Source organism: Solenopsis invicta, chromosome 9 (genome assembly GCF_016802725.1).
Source record: "Solenopsis invicta isolate M01_SB chromosome 9, UNIL_Sinv_3.0, whole genome shotgun sequence".
NCBI classification, from domain to species: Eukaryota; Metazoa; Arthropoda; class Insecta; order Hymenoptera; family Formicidae; genus Solenopsis; species Solenopsis invicta.
In genome coordinates, this window is record NC_052672.1 from 11,937,480 (window position 1) to 11,956,071 (window position 18,592).

Genomic DNA, 18,592 nt, shown 5'->3' on the forward strand with positions numbered 1-18,592 from the left:
CAACGCTATCGCAAACTTATGTCTCAAATATAATGTTTTGCAATTTTTAACGGAACCCCGCGCGAAATTCAGATTTCATTGCAACTCTGTAATCGTCGTGAGCGTATTCAGAAAGCAAATTCTGGGCGCCCAATCGGCGTTCGATTATTTGTTGTCTATTGAAATCGTCGGTGACCGACACACGGACGGACAACCGTAAAGGAAAATCGCGTGGGTCTGCTCTGCCAACTACGGAGCCTTGGCTCGCTTTATGTGTAGGCCGCAAGTACGATCCGGCTTCGGCTTGGTAGGCTTCGTTTCGATCAGTAATCGGACACGATTAAGCGAAGCAAGATCGCCCGCGATCTGCCGTTCTCGCGCGAAATTTGGAGCTCGATCGATCGGTCCTCAGTCCACTTCTCTTCCTCTATCGTTGAAATCTCCCGGATAGAATGCGCCGGGGACTTGCCTCAGTCCTGCCGCTTGTGGTGAGTTTTACCTTCCTCGATAGCAAATCTACTATTGACAATATTATAACTTTAATATGCCTTTGAAAGTCTAATTAATACTATTTTGCATCAAATGATAACATATCTGTCAGGCTATTTTACTTTTGCATTGATATCGCGATCCAACAACGCAATATACTTTTTTTAAATTCCATTGCATTTTTCCATTGCATTTGCCTGCTTCAATTTGCAACCTTTTTCTCATAAAAATAAAGTTCTTGTTTTGAAAAACGTGGCCACTTTTTGTAGAATTTGGTTTTAATGTGTATTTTCAAAAAACCATGTTTTTTTTTAAATATTTTATATTTTATTTTAATAAGAAACATTTGGTATTACTAGACATTTAACAGTGCTTATAAAATTCAGAACATTTTATCAATTAAAAATTAATTATTAGCATATAATAACAATTTAGTAACATTTTAAAAATGTGTTGCAGTATAATTAATTAAATTTGTTAATTAAATTTAAACGTATGTATATAATTACCTGTTTAATCAGTTCAATTTTAAGGTGCATTCTCTTTCAGTTATAGCCGCAATAATTATTAATTAATAAAAAATAAACAACGCCAAATTATGATACTTTTGTACGCGAGTTACATAAAAGTTTGATTATTAATGCTGAATAAAAATATCTTAGAGATTTAGATATTTTTATTACGTTAGAGTATTTTCCGAGGGCTTTCTGCCTACGTAACAATAATATTGGGCACGATAAGAATAAATTAAGCAAGAGACAAAACGAGAGGAAACAGCATGTTTAGTGGCATGGGGTCGTCGACTGGCGGGATTCGCGCAATGTCAGACAATATCATTCATACGCATCGGGATTACGAGTACGTGATTTTATCAATTTCCCGGAGTCTGCATGTTGCCGGTTGCCGGCCGTGAGAACTTAATTTCGCTCCTTTGTGCGAATCATTGCATCGCGTGCGGCAGTGCAAAACTGTTCGTTTGTACGCGCTCCATCTCACGCTTCGTATCCCTTAAATATCGCGTGTGCGATACGCGATCTTCTTAATTGTTAAACATGCAATTCTTCTTCGTCAGTCGGTTATTACAATAATATTACTAAGTTCGATTGCTTTGTGTTTAAGAGATACGATAGAAAATTAATATTTCTGTGAGAAAATCCATATTTTCTTGTAGATACTGCTTAACGAGGCGCGTAATGTTTCTCAAGAGTAAAATATAAAACAGGACAAAGCGAACGCTGAGAAAAGAATTTGGCATCAAACCTAGATGATAGCTATTAAACTTTGGTGAAATAATTTCAATTAAACCGTTCGATTAATATAACTAAATATTTGGTAACCATTTAGTAATCGATTAGTTACTACTAATAATTAATAATTATTGCTAACTATTTGGTTATATTAATTTAATATTTTATTAAAATTATTTTATCAGAAACTTAATATCACTAAACTCTTCTTTTCACTGAGTGTTCGTCGAAGAGTTTTAATATTTAATATGTAAGAAAATATTGATTAGAGCACGTCTGTTGAGACATAGAAGATTGCAGGGGCTCATTATAATATTCTAAACATTTTTAACAAGTCGAACTTTAATCTCTGTACAATCCCTTCTTAATCTTTGCACACGGATCTATCATAAAGGTTTTCGCAATCCGCAATACACGTACATGTTACGGCATTGATTCGAGTAGCCAGAGCAAGCTTCCGAAAATTTCGCTATCGAAGATCGAAATCACTGTCGCACACGCACACGCTCACGCACGACGGCGCCTATCCACTCGACGCGACGCGGCGACGCACCGCCTCTGCTCTCCTCTCGTAAAAGTGAAAGCGCCGCGTCGTAAGCGCGGCAAGCGAAGGAGAAAATAGGCGGTAAGGTTCGCTCGAGCGTCAGATGGAAGGCAGAACGCGGGACCGAGTCGGAGCTCGTCCGCCGTGTATTCCGCGAGTATGGCAGATGATCTCGATATCGCGGGTAACTTCATTGACGAACCTTTTCTTTTCCCCCGTCGAAATCGAGTCGATCTCTCTTATCAATCATTATAAATTTGCTCGAGAAACCTTCTTGGAGGTTTTCTTCATCTTAACGTCTTGTTACCTCAGTATGAAACGTTGCACTTCAATCGAAATCTAATTGAAAGTAGACAGGAGACAGATTGTTATTAGAAAACGAAGCTAAGTTCTTCTTTTAATCTCAAAGCGATTTTATTTAATGGCGATATAAAAATTGTACGTAGAAACGCTTAATCATTTACTTTTTTTTTTTCATTACCGTCTCTAAAATTGTCCAGGAATGTTCGCGTAAAATAATTTACGTGCCGTCTGACGTAAGGAAAGATTCTGGTCAGAAGATCAGTCGCTCTCTTCAAGCCTTTGTTCCGAAGGGACGCGAATGAGGTACACTCCCACGCGTCTCGGACAATTGCGAGAGCGATCTTGTCGCCGCTCTCAGCGGCTCTCTGTCCTGCTAGCACTTTTTCAAAGTAGGAAGTAGGAGCGATAGGCAACGTAGAAGCGTAGTTTTCGACTTGTCAATGATGAAAGAGTGAAACGCGCCCGACGACACTTTTCACTCCGTATTCTTCCAATCCGTTGTGAATTAAAAGCGAAGTTATCTTAAGTGTCCTCATTATAATCTTCTTTCATATTGTTACGAGTGATTTCTTCTCTCTGTTTTGCGACATTATATAATAAATAAGAGTTGCACGATTTACGATAAAACGACGTGAAGTTTTACTGACGTAACGATTATTTCTCTTGTGTTATTACATCTTACTTGAACATCCCACACACTTCTTCTCGATACTTTAGAGCTTTCTCGACGCGCGAGACGTGCTTATCTCTGCACTTTCGATTTCGCGCGATATTTATGAAATTATAAATGTAACGGGCATCGGGAGGCGTCACCCGTGGAGCGCTGGATGCTGTTTACTTTTCTTTATTCGCATCTCCGCCGTGGAAACGCGATATCGTTCACTGTAACGCGAGGAAACGGAGCCTCCGCAGCAAAACCGGATTTCACGCTGCGCTGGAAATTACTTACCCGGATCGCGGCGATACTCGAGGAGACGTTAACTTCGTAGACAGAATTTCATTTACTTCATTACTTCTCTATCGCACGACTCCCTCTCGTCCGTGCCCGCGCGCGCACAACGATAACGTCTGCCTCTATATATTATCGGCAAAAAAAAAAACGTTCTACAACTGTTTTTGCAAGCTATACTACGCTTTCTCGACTGAACGATCCGTTTGATATTCATTAACTGAAAAAGCATGTTGTTACAACGGAGCTGAATTTATGGGTATGCGCAGTCTGTACGCAGAAACAGAGCCTATTTTTCAATAAAAAAAAAGACTTCACTAGAAAAATGTAGCATTACAGCTTGAAAATAAAATTATTATTAACAGAATTATTCGAGAATTTATATTAGTTAGCAATATTATTTTATAGAAATGTTAACGTTACTCTTATATAAATATTACTTTCTGATAGATTTGATTAAAGCAATTATTAAACAGACTAAAGAGTCAGATTGCTCGAAAATTGTACTTGTGGTTGATAATTCTTTTATACTGAACTAAAATTTATTAAGGTGAAGTTTTGAGAGATACGCGTGTACAACATATAAAGAATAAAAAAAGTATATATTTTATTAACAAATATTTACATGAATATGCAATATATATGTATATCTGAAGTATACATGTTTTTTTCATTTTACAATAATATATCTCGGCTTTTGATAGTTCTAAAATGGTAATTTCTAGCTAGAAATCTTCAAAAGGTTTATCCGTTATCGGATAATACGTCTATAAAAATAAATCGGATAAAAATTTATAAAATACAGCAATAAATTCAATTTTTACATTTAAACAAAATTTGTTTTATTAGCTGCCACTTTATTAACTTTTATTTAATTTATTTTATAAAAGTTTATTTTGTATCGACAAGCCTTCTAAAAATATTTAAAGTTAAAAATTGATTAGACTACTGAAAATCAAAATATCATTATTAAACGATAACATCGAGAAAGAAACAAATAATATTTCAACTATTTATAACTGCTTATACAAATAAGTATTTATTAATAAAAAATATTTTTTTACACGTTATAATGTTACATAAATATCCCTTAAAACTTTATTTTCGTACATTTAATCAGTTCGTTACGAAAAATTGTCAAATATTCTTGAGCAATTGTCAAATATTTTCTAACTCTCTAGTCTTCTTTGAATCACCTATCTTAAAATAGGAAATGAATATTCTATTTTCAATATATGCATATTATTTCTATGAAAAAGAAACGCGCATATACGATGACGCGTGCATCATCATTTGTCAACGTGTGTCTGGCGACACGAGATTAGACACGAGGCAATTTTTTACGCAAATTCTTCCGGTGACTAAAAGGAACGTCAGATTGGCGGAGTCCGTTTCGTCAGCTGATTATGGGTAATGTGAACGATGATTACGGAATGATGATTGCCCGACCCAAAGATGACGCAAATACGCAAGATGACATAAAGTTGCAATGTCTCTTCCGGCTACTGTCGCCGAGGTCCTGGGAACGCTGTATCAAGGATGCACATTGTGGGAATCTAACGCAATATTAATAAAAGCGGTACACGTCGGAACTCTTATATCTAGTTTCCCGAATAAGAAAATATTCTAGAAAGAAAATGATTCTAAAAGTCTGTGCGAAACATGCGTAATTTAATCGATAATCGGAAAATGCATGCAAAGTATCCTGCATTGATTGATGCATCCTGGACGCTACCCTTGAGTTGTAATTGATGTAATTAAGATACATTGAATTGAAAGAGATATTATCATTTGTGATTTATAAATAAATCTTAAAATACTACGCAAAGTTTGATTAATGTGTTTTATAACATTATGGAATACTGAAAATATTTTGTTAAAATGTTTTATATTATTCAGGAGGTATCTTATAAAGAAAGGCTTCCAGGTGTCTCTTTTTTCGATTTTAATGAAACTTGTCGAATACGTAAAGGAAGTAAAAATAATATTTGATAAATATATTTTTTTATCATCAATTAATTAAACATGTTTAAGAGGTAAAGTCTCGAAAATCGTCTTTTTTTTTTAGTTATCATTACTGAAAGAAACACGATAGTGTAATTTAAATGCTACTCGACTATAAAAAATTAATTTTTTCAGTCAAAAAATAAAAATTTGGTCGACTTTTGAGGGCTAATGTCATTCCTTGAACATGTCTGCCAATAAAAAAAATACGTATTAAATATATTATCTTTCCGTACAACCCCATCAAATTTTCATTAAATTCTCATTAAAATCAAAGAGAGATCGATTGAGAAGTCTTTCCTTTCAGTCGAATCATTATTTAAAATGATGTTCTGCTTTAAAATGATATTCATCTGTATCTTAAGAGATATTCTTCTCGTATCGATTATGCATCAAGGTGTGACGGTTTTCCATAATATACATCCTGAATTCTACCTGGGAGACCTCGATCTTTCACATCGCTCGAAGACAGTTATGGCTCTCACAATGCAATTTTCTGCCGTTTACAGCTTCCTTAATGTGTTGCTGTCGAAGATCGCGTGCTATTTATGATTGACGATTACGCATGGATATAAACAATTATCGATCATGCGAGACGAATGAAAAATGACTCGTGGCCAAGTCCAACTTCTTTTAACAGCACAAATGATTTATAAATAAAAAAAATATTTAATCTAAAGAAAACATTATTCCAACGTATTTTCCTTAAACTAATTTTCTACATCTAAGCAAAAAAAAAAAATTCCATCAACTTAAAGATGAAAAAGTTAACTTTTCGGAGAATTATCGACACAAAAATTCTCCTTGTGACAAATCGTAGAGATATCTGGTAGAAGATGTCCTGGGCTTATATGGACTGAATGGCTACCCCTTTACGTCATCCAAGAGGATCGCCGCGGTATCACGTGTGGCGCGTGCAACGATTACGCGTGCCACAAGCTAATAATTCCAGACCCGTCCGGGAACACGCGTCACGCGAATGTGGAGTACTCGCGAGTGGTGGGCGGGCGCGGTCTTGGTCGCCGGGAAAAACAGTCTCGCGGCTCTTTGCGGAGGGGGATGGTCGTGAGGGAAGGAGCATAGATCCGTCGTGTACGGCGGATCTGGAAATGCAGGGACACCGCCGGTTCTCAGTCACAGTATCGCGTCCTCTCGGTCCGCCTCGACGATATCGACGCAGCCGATGACTGCGTCGACGCTATCCTCTTCCGTTTTTTCTTCTTCCGCAGTGTCATCCGGTTCGCGAGAGTGGGTGATTTTCTTTCTCTTTCTCTCGACGTTCGTGAACTTTTATGAATGCAGCGATCTCACACGCTTTTCTTCTTTCACGAAGATTAGATCTGCGTCGGTACGCTTTGTTGTTTGCACCATAATTAAGAAGCTATCTCTATGTGGGTTCTAGGTTTCGATTATTTCGATCGAGAAATTTCTTCGTGCAGTTATCACCGTGGAGACTGTAATGTATGTAAATGGGCGACTTTTGCTTGAGAAATAAGGGAACGTTTCGGCTCGGCTATCGCTGCGAAAACGACCAAGAGGAAACTCGTGGAACGCGTGTCGCAACCTCACGAAGCACCAGCGTGACCATGATTTTGCGAACGTGTCTCTGCATCAATCTCTTAACGGTAGGATTTATAAATATGCAATATATACATCCATGATTAATTTAAACATTAGTAGAGAAATACTTGATGGTAATTATTATAATTTAATACGGCGAGTTGTTTTTTTGTATGCACTGTTTATTCCCGTGTCTAGACCCGCATAATATTCTGTTAGCAAAGCAAATTATGTTGACAATCGAAGCAAACTGGACGCTGGTATAGATACGGACAAAAATATTTCCAAAAGCGGTTATTGACCTTTATATAGACTTTTAAATTGTTAGCCAATTGGCATTGACATTGAAACTTTATAGATCTGACTCGAGATCTTCGATTGAGTAAAACGCTGGTCGCGAACTGGTGATTATCGTCTCTAGGTCTCTCTTCTAATAGTAACTGGTAAATGAATCAGTGAAACAGCTGCGTTACGTAATCTCACTATTTTCACAATTGTAATAATGAACTTTGTAATGCAGCATTGACATTGATAATGAAAGTGGACAGTCGCGCAAAAAGGAATTGATATTCGCTCATCGTATAAATATAAAGTTTTCATTTAATGAGAATGCAAATCACAGGAATTTTTGCATAATTGTTAGAAACATATAGATACTGGTTACAGCTACATTGAAACCTGAAAAACAAGATTAAAACAGATTGTTGGAGATGTTTGAAGAATTTAGAAAGATGAATACGTCGAACGCGCAATTCCGTTACAATGTCATGATAATTTACGAAATTGCTCGAACTTACATTTTGCAGATAACAATTACTGCTTTAGACGGTTACGAACCGACGGTGTTTACGTCTGTCAAAGGAGTGTACGATACTTTGCATACGTTTAACGACTCGAGATGATTTGCAGCATTTGCGTGTCGGTAAAACCGCTGATTGTTCCGTACACTCGTCGAATACAATCTGACACGCGTATATTCACGTCATCGCTTGATCGAAACTGACACCGGCTTGATTTGTGGAAGGTGCATCATGAAAGTCAGCGACGAGGATGTGCACTCGTGAAAGAGGCACCGGCTCCTATTCCTACTCCGGGAGAGTTCGATGCACGAACGCGCGGTACCGTGAAGATCGCGTGGATAGAAGTGTAACAGAGGAGGAGGCTCTCTTCTCTCGCTCCCGGGCGTGCCACCGGGTAATATAAAAACGCGTGCGTGACTATCAATGCAGCCCAGATTCACGTCAATCAACGGGATCAGCTCTGTTTCCAGAGTAATTTGGCAACGCTCGACCGTAAACGCGACGCTGAATCGTTATCGTACGCTTCGCGCCAAACGTGCCTATTAGGTTTTAAATATTATTCATTAAGTATGAAAATTTTACGAGAATTAGCAATCCCTGGATACGTGGCGAAACATGAATTGCTAATATTACCTTACTTGGCAGAGCTATTGAATTTTCTGGGAATGAAACGTGGCAATTTAAGTCAAGGAAAGTGAAGGAACGAGTCAAGTCAAAGAATGAGAATGAGTTTTCCTTAGAATTTTCGTGGTTAATATTAAGACTGTGAGAAAAAGATCTTAGATATTAATTAACATCATAATTAACTTATCTGGTAAAATAATATCTCCTTAACGCAATAATTATAAAAAAAATGATTCCAAGCGTCTTTATTATTGTTAATTATTATTTATTCCCATAGCGCATTTTACAATACAATAATATGATTAACTGACAATAAGATAAGCTAATATTATTATTCAACATTATTATTATTTGATAAACTGAATAATTAAAGAATGTTAAAAACTAACGTTAAAAAACCGAAGTTTGAAGTACATTGAAGTTCTTCTAAAATTTCGCCTAATCGTCAACGAAATAAACATCTGGAAAGATCTTTATATTTCAACAGAACTGATTGTGAGAACATCGATCTTTAAACGCTGAATATCGAGAAGAGATAATGTGAAAGTAAAATAGTAACATGAAACAACTATTAAAGTCGCAGTTTAGAATACGTATTGCTAACTCCGCATGCACGATGAGTTCCTAATCGAAAGGGAAGTAGCAGGCACGAGGCGCGTTTACATTTGAAAGGAATTTGGAATACGAAAACACGTATCCTCGTGTTGTAAATATCGAGGCAAAGCCGCGCAAATTAATATCGCGCACTCCGAATATCAATTAGCGGGTTCAGTTCGTGCGAAGGCCGCGACGTGCGCTCATGAAACGCCGACGCTCCTCGAATACCAAGTGAGATCGCAAACGAGATCGCGCATTTGTCACGTATCTCCTTCGCGCGACACTATCTGCAATTATGATACGAATTATGATAATGTCGCGATTGTATGCGACATGGTTGGATCACCGCAAGATGCCACCGACGATGATGAGGAGCCAGCCTTCGCGTGCTGCAAACCCGCGGCATGCCTTGGAGCCTCAGAAATTCTTGTAGGCAATAATGATGTATACAATCAAGAAATAGAATACGTTTTTAAGGATATTAAATAAACAGAAGATATTTAAAGAATAGCTCTCGGTAATTCTATTTTCGAACAAAAAGAAAATTATCTTTATTTTGAAAAATATAGTACGCGTAACATTAATTGATAAGAGAGCAAAAAGTGCAGGACTTTAAATTGTAGCTCTATGTACACTTACAATTAGCTGCTCATTCATCTTATTTTTTGATGACGAGTCTGATTCAGATTTATGCCATATGTTTTTACGCGTGCTTGCATTATTAATGCTCTGCCGTAAGTAGCATTGTGTACACTAAGCTTTGATAATCTGCGTGATTAATTAAGCGATAAAAATGTGTCAGTGCCAACTTAATTGTGTAAGATGAATCGCGAGAGTGATCGACCGAGAATCTCGTTAATTTCTCCTCCCTGCTAGAGCTAATTACCTCCGCAATTAGCGTAGCAATATCCTTTTCCTCTAAGCACCGAATTCATTGTCGGCTACCAATGTCGCCAATTTCCCGGGCGCGCAATTTCATTATAATCCCAGATTATATCACGTGATCAGGCACGTGGGAATCTCCGCGCGGAGCGTGGGTGTTTTTAATGAGAGAGGAGATCGCGCGAGAGGATGGAGAACGGCGGAAGCGAGCGAAAGGAGCCGCAGCGGCGGCGGCGGCGGCGCGGCGGCTCCTGTGCAAAGGTGAAATCACCGTGACCGACGGGAGTTGGCCGACGGACAATGGACGGTGCAATGATAATTTAGCGAGTTAATCGCGTGGCTTGAACGACCTCGTACAAAACCGCCGGCCGAAACGATGGCTTTCCTTCAGCAGAATGGAAAATTGATGCGAGGCGTTATAGACGCGTCAGGACACAGAACCCCCTGAGAATGGCTCGCTATTATGCGACGCGAATGAAATTCGTGTTGAGTCCTTGATACATAATGCAATTTATTCCCTGTCTCGATTGTTTATGGTCCCAGCTGGGTTCGCAATTATCCGCAAAATAACTCTTTCGCTGTGGTAAGCTTCGAGCGAGGGGACCCGTCTTGCTCTCATCTTAAGATATTAAATTACTTTCTCATGCTGAGTCTCCGTATCTTGAGAGAGAAAAAAAGAGAGAGGGAGAATCAGTTAAACTTCAGTTAACTTTAATTAATGCAGAAACGACCGGTTTTAACCTTTACTTAAAATTACTGTGAACGATAATGAATAACACGTTATTGCATTACACATACAGTAATAACACGTATTTTGTATTAATTTCTTATGGAAGTCTGCGTATGCAGAGATAAGCAATTCATCGGCTATGTCTCGGCTATTCGTTAATTGAATATACGAAATATCTATCTTCCAACTTTTCGACGGCGTTGAAGAAGAAAAATGCCCGCTGGGAAGAAAATTAATACATGCGCGCGAGCACTATAATTTCGACAGAGACAGAAAGAGGAAAAGTGTCCAGCGTCTCTCTGAAGAACAAAAGCAAATTGCAAGAGGAAAAGCCTTCACCTTACGTTACGTGGAAGTTATATTATGGATTATGTCATGCGGTGCGTAGGGTCTACTTTTCATGATCTTTTCTTCTTTCTTTTAAACTGGAGGCTGACTATACGACGCGCCGTTCCACCATTCGATATCTCGAATTTCACGGGTGGAATGTAGAAGAAAGCATTCTGCGCGTACGGATACACAATCCTAGACTGATAAAATCAGTAAGACCACAGCCGACGAAGTATCTTTCGAAGAGTTTCACGTTCTATGAATAGGACATTAGATAGTCGGCTTTATGTAGATCGAAAATGCTTAGATATCTTAACGGAATGTCTTTCATATGTAGAAACAAAGCCGTGAGGTCACTTCGTCTCAAGGATATCAACCTAACATTGAGTCCGACTCCTACAACACGACCATTTTTCAAGTCAAAGTGCCTCGCAGCGATAACACGTAGTGAACCAGTTTCAAGGATACCGAAGCAATCCCGAGTGTGAATTCTTCCCGGCAACGAGATGCAGCAACGTGATGGATATTAAGCGCACGTGCGATACACGGGGAAGGTCCAAGGTCAGCTTTGGTGGCGTGCCTTGACCCTACGTGTCGTGTCCCATAAAACAAAACTTCACTCGCTAAGTAATTTGTGGAGCTGAGCATATCGCTTAAAGGGAAATTTTATCTTCCCTGTCCCGTGGTACGTGGCGCATCTGCAAAGATCCTCTTCTCGTGTATCCGTCCTCGTTTCTACTTTAATACTTTATGCACCGGGAAACCCGGATAACTTGAATATTTTAAAGATCTTTCCGTAAAGGGAGACTTTCATTTGCAAACTTATTAATGAAGAATGACACTTTGCTTCTTTTTATCTACACTTTCTGCTTGGAAACGTTACTCTCTCCATCTGTTTAACCGACATTATTATTTCATAAAAAATATTTTTCGCTGCGTAATGCCGATACGTCGGCCCTACTCTTGGTCGGTCCAGCATCTCTTAATATGGACCGACGAGAGGCGGACCTCGCGGTCTTGGTCAATCCCACGCAAAATCTGCAATAGAAGGGATAAGTGACTCTTACGTGACCGCCGTGTTTGCGCGCAATGATAACCCACTATAAAAGATACCGCGATGGAACGCATTCCCTGCGTGGTCGGAATTATTGTGGCACATTGTAACGCTGTTCCGGTTAAACAGCGAATACGAGTTCAGGTTGTAGATATCGCCTAGTGAATGAGGATTTGTTACGTTTCTTTTTTTCTTTCTTTGTTTAATTTTTTTTATTAACTTTCTATGCATTTCCAAAGCGCGAATAATCATGAATCATGGGCCAGCTTGCAGATCTCGAGTTGTTTATGACGATGACGAGGAAGAGCGGAACGTGATTTCATTCATATGGAAATCTCGTTTATGTGTGAAACTCGATTACACAGAAATAAAATTACAAAATGTGATATAGCGATACGCGACCATTTCAATTATTAGTTTCAATTATAAGTTATGAAGTTACGAGTTGAGTTATTACGGGGGTTTAAGAAGGTCATTCAACAATTCTTAATTGACATATTTATTATTATATAATTGATTATATAATTATGTATTATGTTGTGAATTAATAATTAATATAACATTAATATTAAATTAATATACTTAAATATTATATATTAAATATATTATATATCACAATTATGTATTATATAATTGATATTATATAATCTTTCTTGGGCTCAAAAGTAGTTCATTGCTATACGCGCGTGTTTCTACCTGCAAAAAAATGGTCGCAAGAAGATTTGTTTTTACCGCATATATTATAGTTGTTCTTGAAGATGACTGTGTGAAATCGATGAAAGTAATAAAAAATTAACGCGATAAAACGTGCAGTTTCTTAAGTATATACCTGCATGCAATATATAATATAAACAGCGGTTTTCTTTTTCTTTTTTTTTTTCATAAAAGCCACAACCTGAATTCGTGCAACTGGAATTCAGACATTGCAATTGACTTTTTATGATTGCAAAAGTATCTTTCCATTGCGAGAGTTGACACATGCTCGTAAACGAGCAGAATAACAAGAGTTCAAAGTACTATCGAACACGGCGAGTAAAGTACGCCGTCTCGAGCTTGGCTAGTTCGAAGCTATGCTCGAAGCTGAACGTTCGTCGTCTTCGGATCGTAACGCCGTAAATGGAGTGATTACGACTGACTGGCGAAGCGGAGTATGCGTCGCCGCGCCTACAAGCGGCCGTACAGATCGCAAAGAAGAAAAGAGACGGGCCTCGTAGTCCGAGAAACGATGCTGACTAATCATTCGACGAGGAACACCCCACGTAACTGGTCACGTTCCCCGCTGGTCTGTTCTCGCTATCGTCCGGCAACTTAAAATTTGCATACGTGTGCTTGTAGATTGTAAATATCCTCTTGACCGTAACTGGACTCGTGATGACATTTGACCAGCACATCACACTTTTGTGCTGTTCCATGAAAAGAAGAGATGGACATATAGAATTAATAATTATATTTTGTAATAATAATATGCCAAATTTTCAGTTTCTTTGTCGCGTAGCCTTTCCAAACAAAATTCTATTTTTATTTTAGAATCTATATTTGAAAATTGACAATTTCTGTGATGTATTTTATTCTCAAGTTAAACATGCACGAGAATCAAATTCATATTTCTCTATATGGATATTTTAATCTCTAATCGGTTCTTTGCCTACCTTATTTATTAGAGCTAGCTATTAATCGATCAACATAATTTAATTTAAAATAAATAGAAAGAATATTTCAAAAATCAAATCCGTCAGATATCTTATTCTCATTTGATTTTCTATATTGAGTAATAATGATTGGAGGAGGGGGAGGGTCGCTTTGAAGCGAAAAAATGATTTAAGTAGGTTTACGTTGTAGGTTTCGGCGTTGTGTCTGACAGCAGACGAGATCGAGGCTCAGAGAAGTGGCTGGAACCTAAATCCCAACACGCAGTATCACATTCAGACCGATGAGGGTCCGGAGAGATTTTTTCGCTTTCAAACAGCGAACGGTCAGTACAGAAAAGAGAAGAGATTGGCTGATGGCACGGTGATCGGCACCGAAGGCTGGTTGGACCCTCTCGGATATTTACGACTGAAGGATTACATCGCGGATCACGAGGGATTCCGAATACTAAGGTAACCTGACCATGCAGAAATAAAATTAATATTCGATTAAGCTGAAACTAAAATCGCTAAAAACCAATAATAATTAAGCGCCGAGTGACGAACTCATCGCTCGAACCCTTTCAGGTCGAAGATGGTTTACGTGGGTAAGGACCGACCTATTCAGGACGCGGTGGCGGAAACAAAGAAGGTTCCAGCACAAACCGGAATCTTGGCCAGACCCAAAAGGCCACCTAATCCGTTCAGGTAAAAATAAAAAAAGAGTAGTCAAAATTAGAAAATTCATCGTGTTAAAATGTAATTTGTTAGAGAGACAAATTAAAACATGCATGTTATAAATTAACTTTTTAAAAACACTAGAAATTTACGAGAATCTTTAACCACATCGTTACAGACGACCAGATCCTAACGCCGTCATACCGCTGTCCGGCAACGACATCACTTCCGGTTATTACGTTCCGACGACCATCAGACCTCGACCAATTTCGAGAAACAATTATTACCCAAGTCGATCAGGTTACCCTTCATCTGGCCTTCAGAGCCTGGATACCTATCACCGACCACAGGCGTTCTATCGCGGATCAGCAGCTCGACCACCGACTCAGATTCTCGAGGCTCCCTACGATCCCGCTATCGGAAGCTCGACTATCAGGTCGAGCTATCAATCGCCCATTTCTCGAAACGACGATTTCTCGCCGTACGACGGCACTCACACTACCGCGAACGGTTTCCAATATTATTTAAGGAGACAGTATCACGAGGAGGAACGACAGCCCGAAGGCAACAATATTGGCTCGTTCGGCTACATCGATCCGTTCGGTATCAGACGGGTGATTTATTACAAGACGGATCCGTTCACCGGCGGATTCCTCCACAAGAAGAACAATCGGTACGTCGGCTTCAATGCAACGCCATACGATCCTCTTCCGCCTGATCTGTCCAGAACGCGGCTCTCGAGAGCCCCCCCGACGAGCACCTCGTAACAGTTCCGTCGTTGTTCATCGCTTTGCCACGTTGTAGGCATCAAGTTTTATCGCGAAGAGCTCATCATCCGATACCGCGTCGACGCTGGGTTTCGCTACGCTGGACGGCCTTGGTTCGACTCGATGATCTCGACCGCGAGACCGCTCGTCGAGTCGAACTGCCGCCTGTTATCGATGCTCTCTTAAGCAATCTTTGTTGATCGTGAATTTTCCAGTCCACCAATGGAACCAATGGACGTCGGAGAGAGGAAGAACAATGGTGAATATACAGATACAATACGGCGAATGTAGAGATCGGTGCTCTATATTCTATGGGGGAAGCGATGGAGGTTCTTCGGAATTCTCGATCACCAACGTTGCTTATATAATATATAGATATATAACGTTTTCTCGAAGTGCCACGAGTGATATTTGTCTGATGTACGACTCCGTTGTGTCAGCATCGCCAACGGTTCCCAGTATTATCCGAGATGATATAACGTTACGACGAACGAGGGGTCGATTGAATCAGGAGACGATCGAAATGCAGCGGATAAGAAGGCTCCAACAGAGAGGAGAGGAGATAAGGATTATGTGAGATTAACACAATGACTTTTCGTCATTGAGAACCAAGGCGGCGGCTTCCTGATTCGTCGTCCTGCCTTTGTTCTGTTATTATCGCGAGCAGATGATCGAATACCGCCAAGAGAGACAACGTTAGATGCCATGCTGGACTGTAACTCAGTTTTCAGGGAAGCGTGGTGGGACTTCCTTGAAAAAAAAAAAAAAAGAAAATCGTAGATTTCGCGTACGGACAATGTTCGCCAATCTTTCTAGTTGCGTCATCGATCCATGAAACGTGCGAAAACTTACACCCGCTATTGTCTTCGCGCTCAAGTTTCTTCCAGTAGTCTGACATTTTAGAAAGTATATTTATTCAAATTAAGGATGCAAGTGAAGCATACAAATTTACATATACAATTTTTTTTAACCTTTTTTAACAGTAAAATTTTTTAGAAACTTTAATTTGAGTTATTTAGATAACCGAAAGTTCCTACAACTTTTGTAGTTTTTGTATTTTCTGACAATCCTTTCCGCTTGGCGAACATTGATCTGCGACAAAGAAGAACCCACCTACGGAATCAAAATAGAACGGCCGGTACTTTGGCGTGAGCGGATCGAACGTTAACCCTGCAGTGCACTATTTTCTTATATTAGCGATACTCTACATACGTTACAACTTTATATCGCGAGGTGTACTGGTGACTTGTATCGTCGCCGAATCGCATCTTAAAGATCTCTAACGCGAGAAACACAGCTATTATGCAATGCGTGCATTGTTGCACGTTGCAGGGTTAATTCAGCGTGAGCCGCAGATCCGGAAATCTTAATAGCTTTCTATCGCCGATTCTGCTGATGCTAGTAGTAGTAGTTTCCTTCCTAGTTTATAATGCGCGGATACTTTTCACGTACTAATTTCTCGCGGCATACCGGAAGGCTATCCGCTCGTGCCAAACGATGAAGAGAGGGAGATTACATATAGAATTAGTTAATCGTTAAGTTAAACCTCGTTACTTCGCGACAATGGTGCTGATTGTTAAGTAAAAGCGGATACACCGCGCACTTTCCGTTCTTTTATGGCGATGAGAACCGTGCCGTTACGCTTTGTGCGCCTAAGTCAATTGCGATTTTCGGATTAATGTTCCCCCGCGACATTGCAACTGTCTACGTAGAAATCGTGGGGTATAATTTGTGCGTAAGGAATATCGTTTTATGCTTAACTTATTTTGCAAATAAATGTGAAAGCGAACGATCGCTTGCGCGTGAAATGTCAAACATGTGATATCAGATAGTTTACACGAAGGCAGCAAGTAAATAAAACTTTAACACAGAAACTGTTGTTTCAGGAATATTACGGCAAAAGTACAGCCGGAAGTTTGCAGCTACTTTAATTATTTTAATCGTTTTATCTGAATATGCATTATGGAACTGATCGAAATGGAGTCTGATTGGAATTATTTCATTTTTCCTGGAAAATACAATAAAAAGGATGTAATTGAACAATTTCAGATCGGAATCCATTCCAAACGTCTCATAATATCCATAAAATTTGATATATTAGTGTTTTTAATACGAAAGTCGTACAATACAGTACAATTATAAAGCAATTACATTTGTGATACAGTTTCGAGTGTTCAATGCTATCGGTTCAAAATAACAATTTAACAGTTTCAGTGACGTTTGATTCGGCTTATGTAACTTTAATCGTGTGTATATTCTACCTTTTAAAATAAATAAAAATATCAATATAATAAAATAATAAAGATATTTATGTGTCTGACATTAATGAGTTTTATAAGGGTTATCGAATCGAACTGTCTAGAAAGGCGTCGACAGGCTTTCCGCTGCGACACAGACTAAAGAGAAATTCTCAATTTAATCAAGCTATCGATCATCTTGGCTTCGATAACAAATATTTTTCACAAGACAAGTTTGACGGTAAAACCATATTTTTTTCAATCTAAAATCTATTTTCGTAATTATTTCCGCATAATTGGTCAACAATTTTGAACGTTCGCTATTTGTAGTGTCACCCGAGTTGCAAGGGACAGTGTTACCATCGACGATCCCATATCGCGTAATTGTAACGGTAGTGCAACGTGCATCCAGGAGCACCGGCATCCGCTTATTCGATTATCATACCTCATTCAAAGTTTCACCGGCCTTGACGCGCTACCTCGTGAAAAGTTTCACCGGCCTCGGAGAGTGCGCTCTCTTTCTTTCCTCTCCGAGGAAACGAAGACTGATGCCCTTATAGATTTGTATGTACACGAAACTAACAATAAAGACGCTTCGCTCCGTTAAACACACGTCTATCCTATATTTTCTTTCCCCGACCAAGCCCAAACGCAGGAACTCTCGACGTTTGTAGGCCGTGATAATTCTTTATTCCACGGAAGGTTTATCAAGTATCTGCATGCTTGCATATAAATTTATACGCGCATGAGAATGTACGCTTAATATGTGTAATCGATGCTGGTAAGAAGTCGATGTGCTTATTCGGATAGCGAATTATTTGAGGCCTTTCGCCACTGCATACTGATTTTCATTTTCTGCTTTTATTACTGTTGTGGTCTGACCTATATAAACTTAATAAACATCTCTAAAAATTATGTTTTGCTTTTATAAATTTATAAATAAATTTCTTTATAATTAAAAAATGAGAAACAATTAGAAATTGAATGAATCACAACATATAGAATAAAATACTGTGCGAGAAATCGACACAGCTACTATTAAAAATGTAAATGCTCTAAAAAAAAAATGTTTTCCTTAAAATATTTAAAGAGAGAAGACTAATAAAAAATTAATAAAAAGAAGCTATCAAAAAATGGTATCAAAATTCTAAGGTCTCGCATCAAAGATAGAAATGTTCCACTATATGGCGAGG

General features: G+C 38.8%; 1 protein-coding gene across 6 annotated transcripts; it reads left to right on the top strand.

The window, feature by feature from the left end:
• Positions 1–307: 307 nt before the first annotated feature.
• Positions 308–18,007, top strand: LOC105192798. Of its 6 annotated transcripts, none has more exons than XM_011157044.3 (5): positions 333–467; positions 6,918–7,140; positions 13,932–14,191; positions 14,306–14,425; positions 14,574–18,007. In XM_011157044.3, the coding sequence occupies exons 2-5, from the start codon at positions 6,985–6,987 to the stop codon at positions 15,160–15,162; spliced, it is 1,125 nt and encodes a 374-aa protein (XP_011155346.2). In that variant the 5' UTR covers positions 333–467; positions 6,918–6,984; the 3' UTR covers positions 15,163–18,007. The 6 variants fall into 6 exon arrangements, with proteins under 6 accessions (XP_011155348.1, XP_011155346.2, XP_011155343.2 ...); XM_011157041.3 differs by lacking the exon at positions 333–467 and adding an exon at positions 6,563–6,793; XM_011157043.3 differs by lacking the exon at positions 333–467 and adding an exon at positions 6,563–6,767.
• The last annotated feature ends 585 nt before the right edge of the window (positions 18,008–18,592 follow it).

What these genes read in the sequence shown, in the direction of transcription:
- LOC105192798 (XM_011157044.3), top strand. Translation starts at nt 6,985, where the DNA reads ATGGGCGACTTTTGCTTGAGAAATAAGGGAACGTTTCGGCTCGGCTAT. An exon ending in TCTGCATCAATCTCTTAACG is followed by an intron (nt 7,141 to 13,931) that starts GTAGGATTTATA and finishes TTTACGTTGTAG; the next exon opens with GTTTCGGCGTTGTGTCTGAC. An exon ending in AGGCCACCTAATCCGTTCAG is followed by an intron (nt 14,426 to 14,573) that starts GTAAAAATAAAA and finishes ACATCGTTACAG; the next exon opens with ACGACCAGATCCTAACGCCG.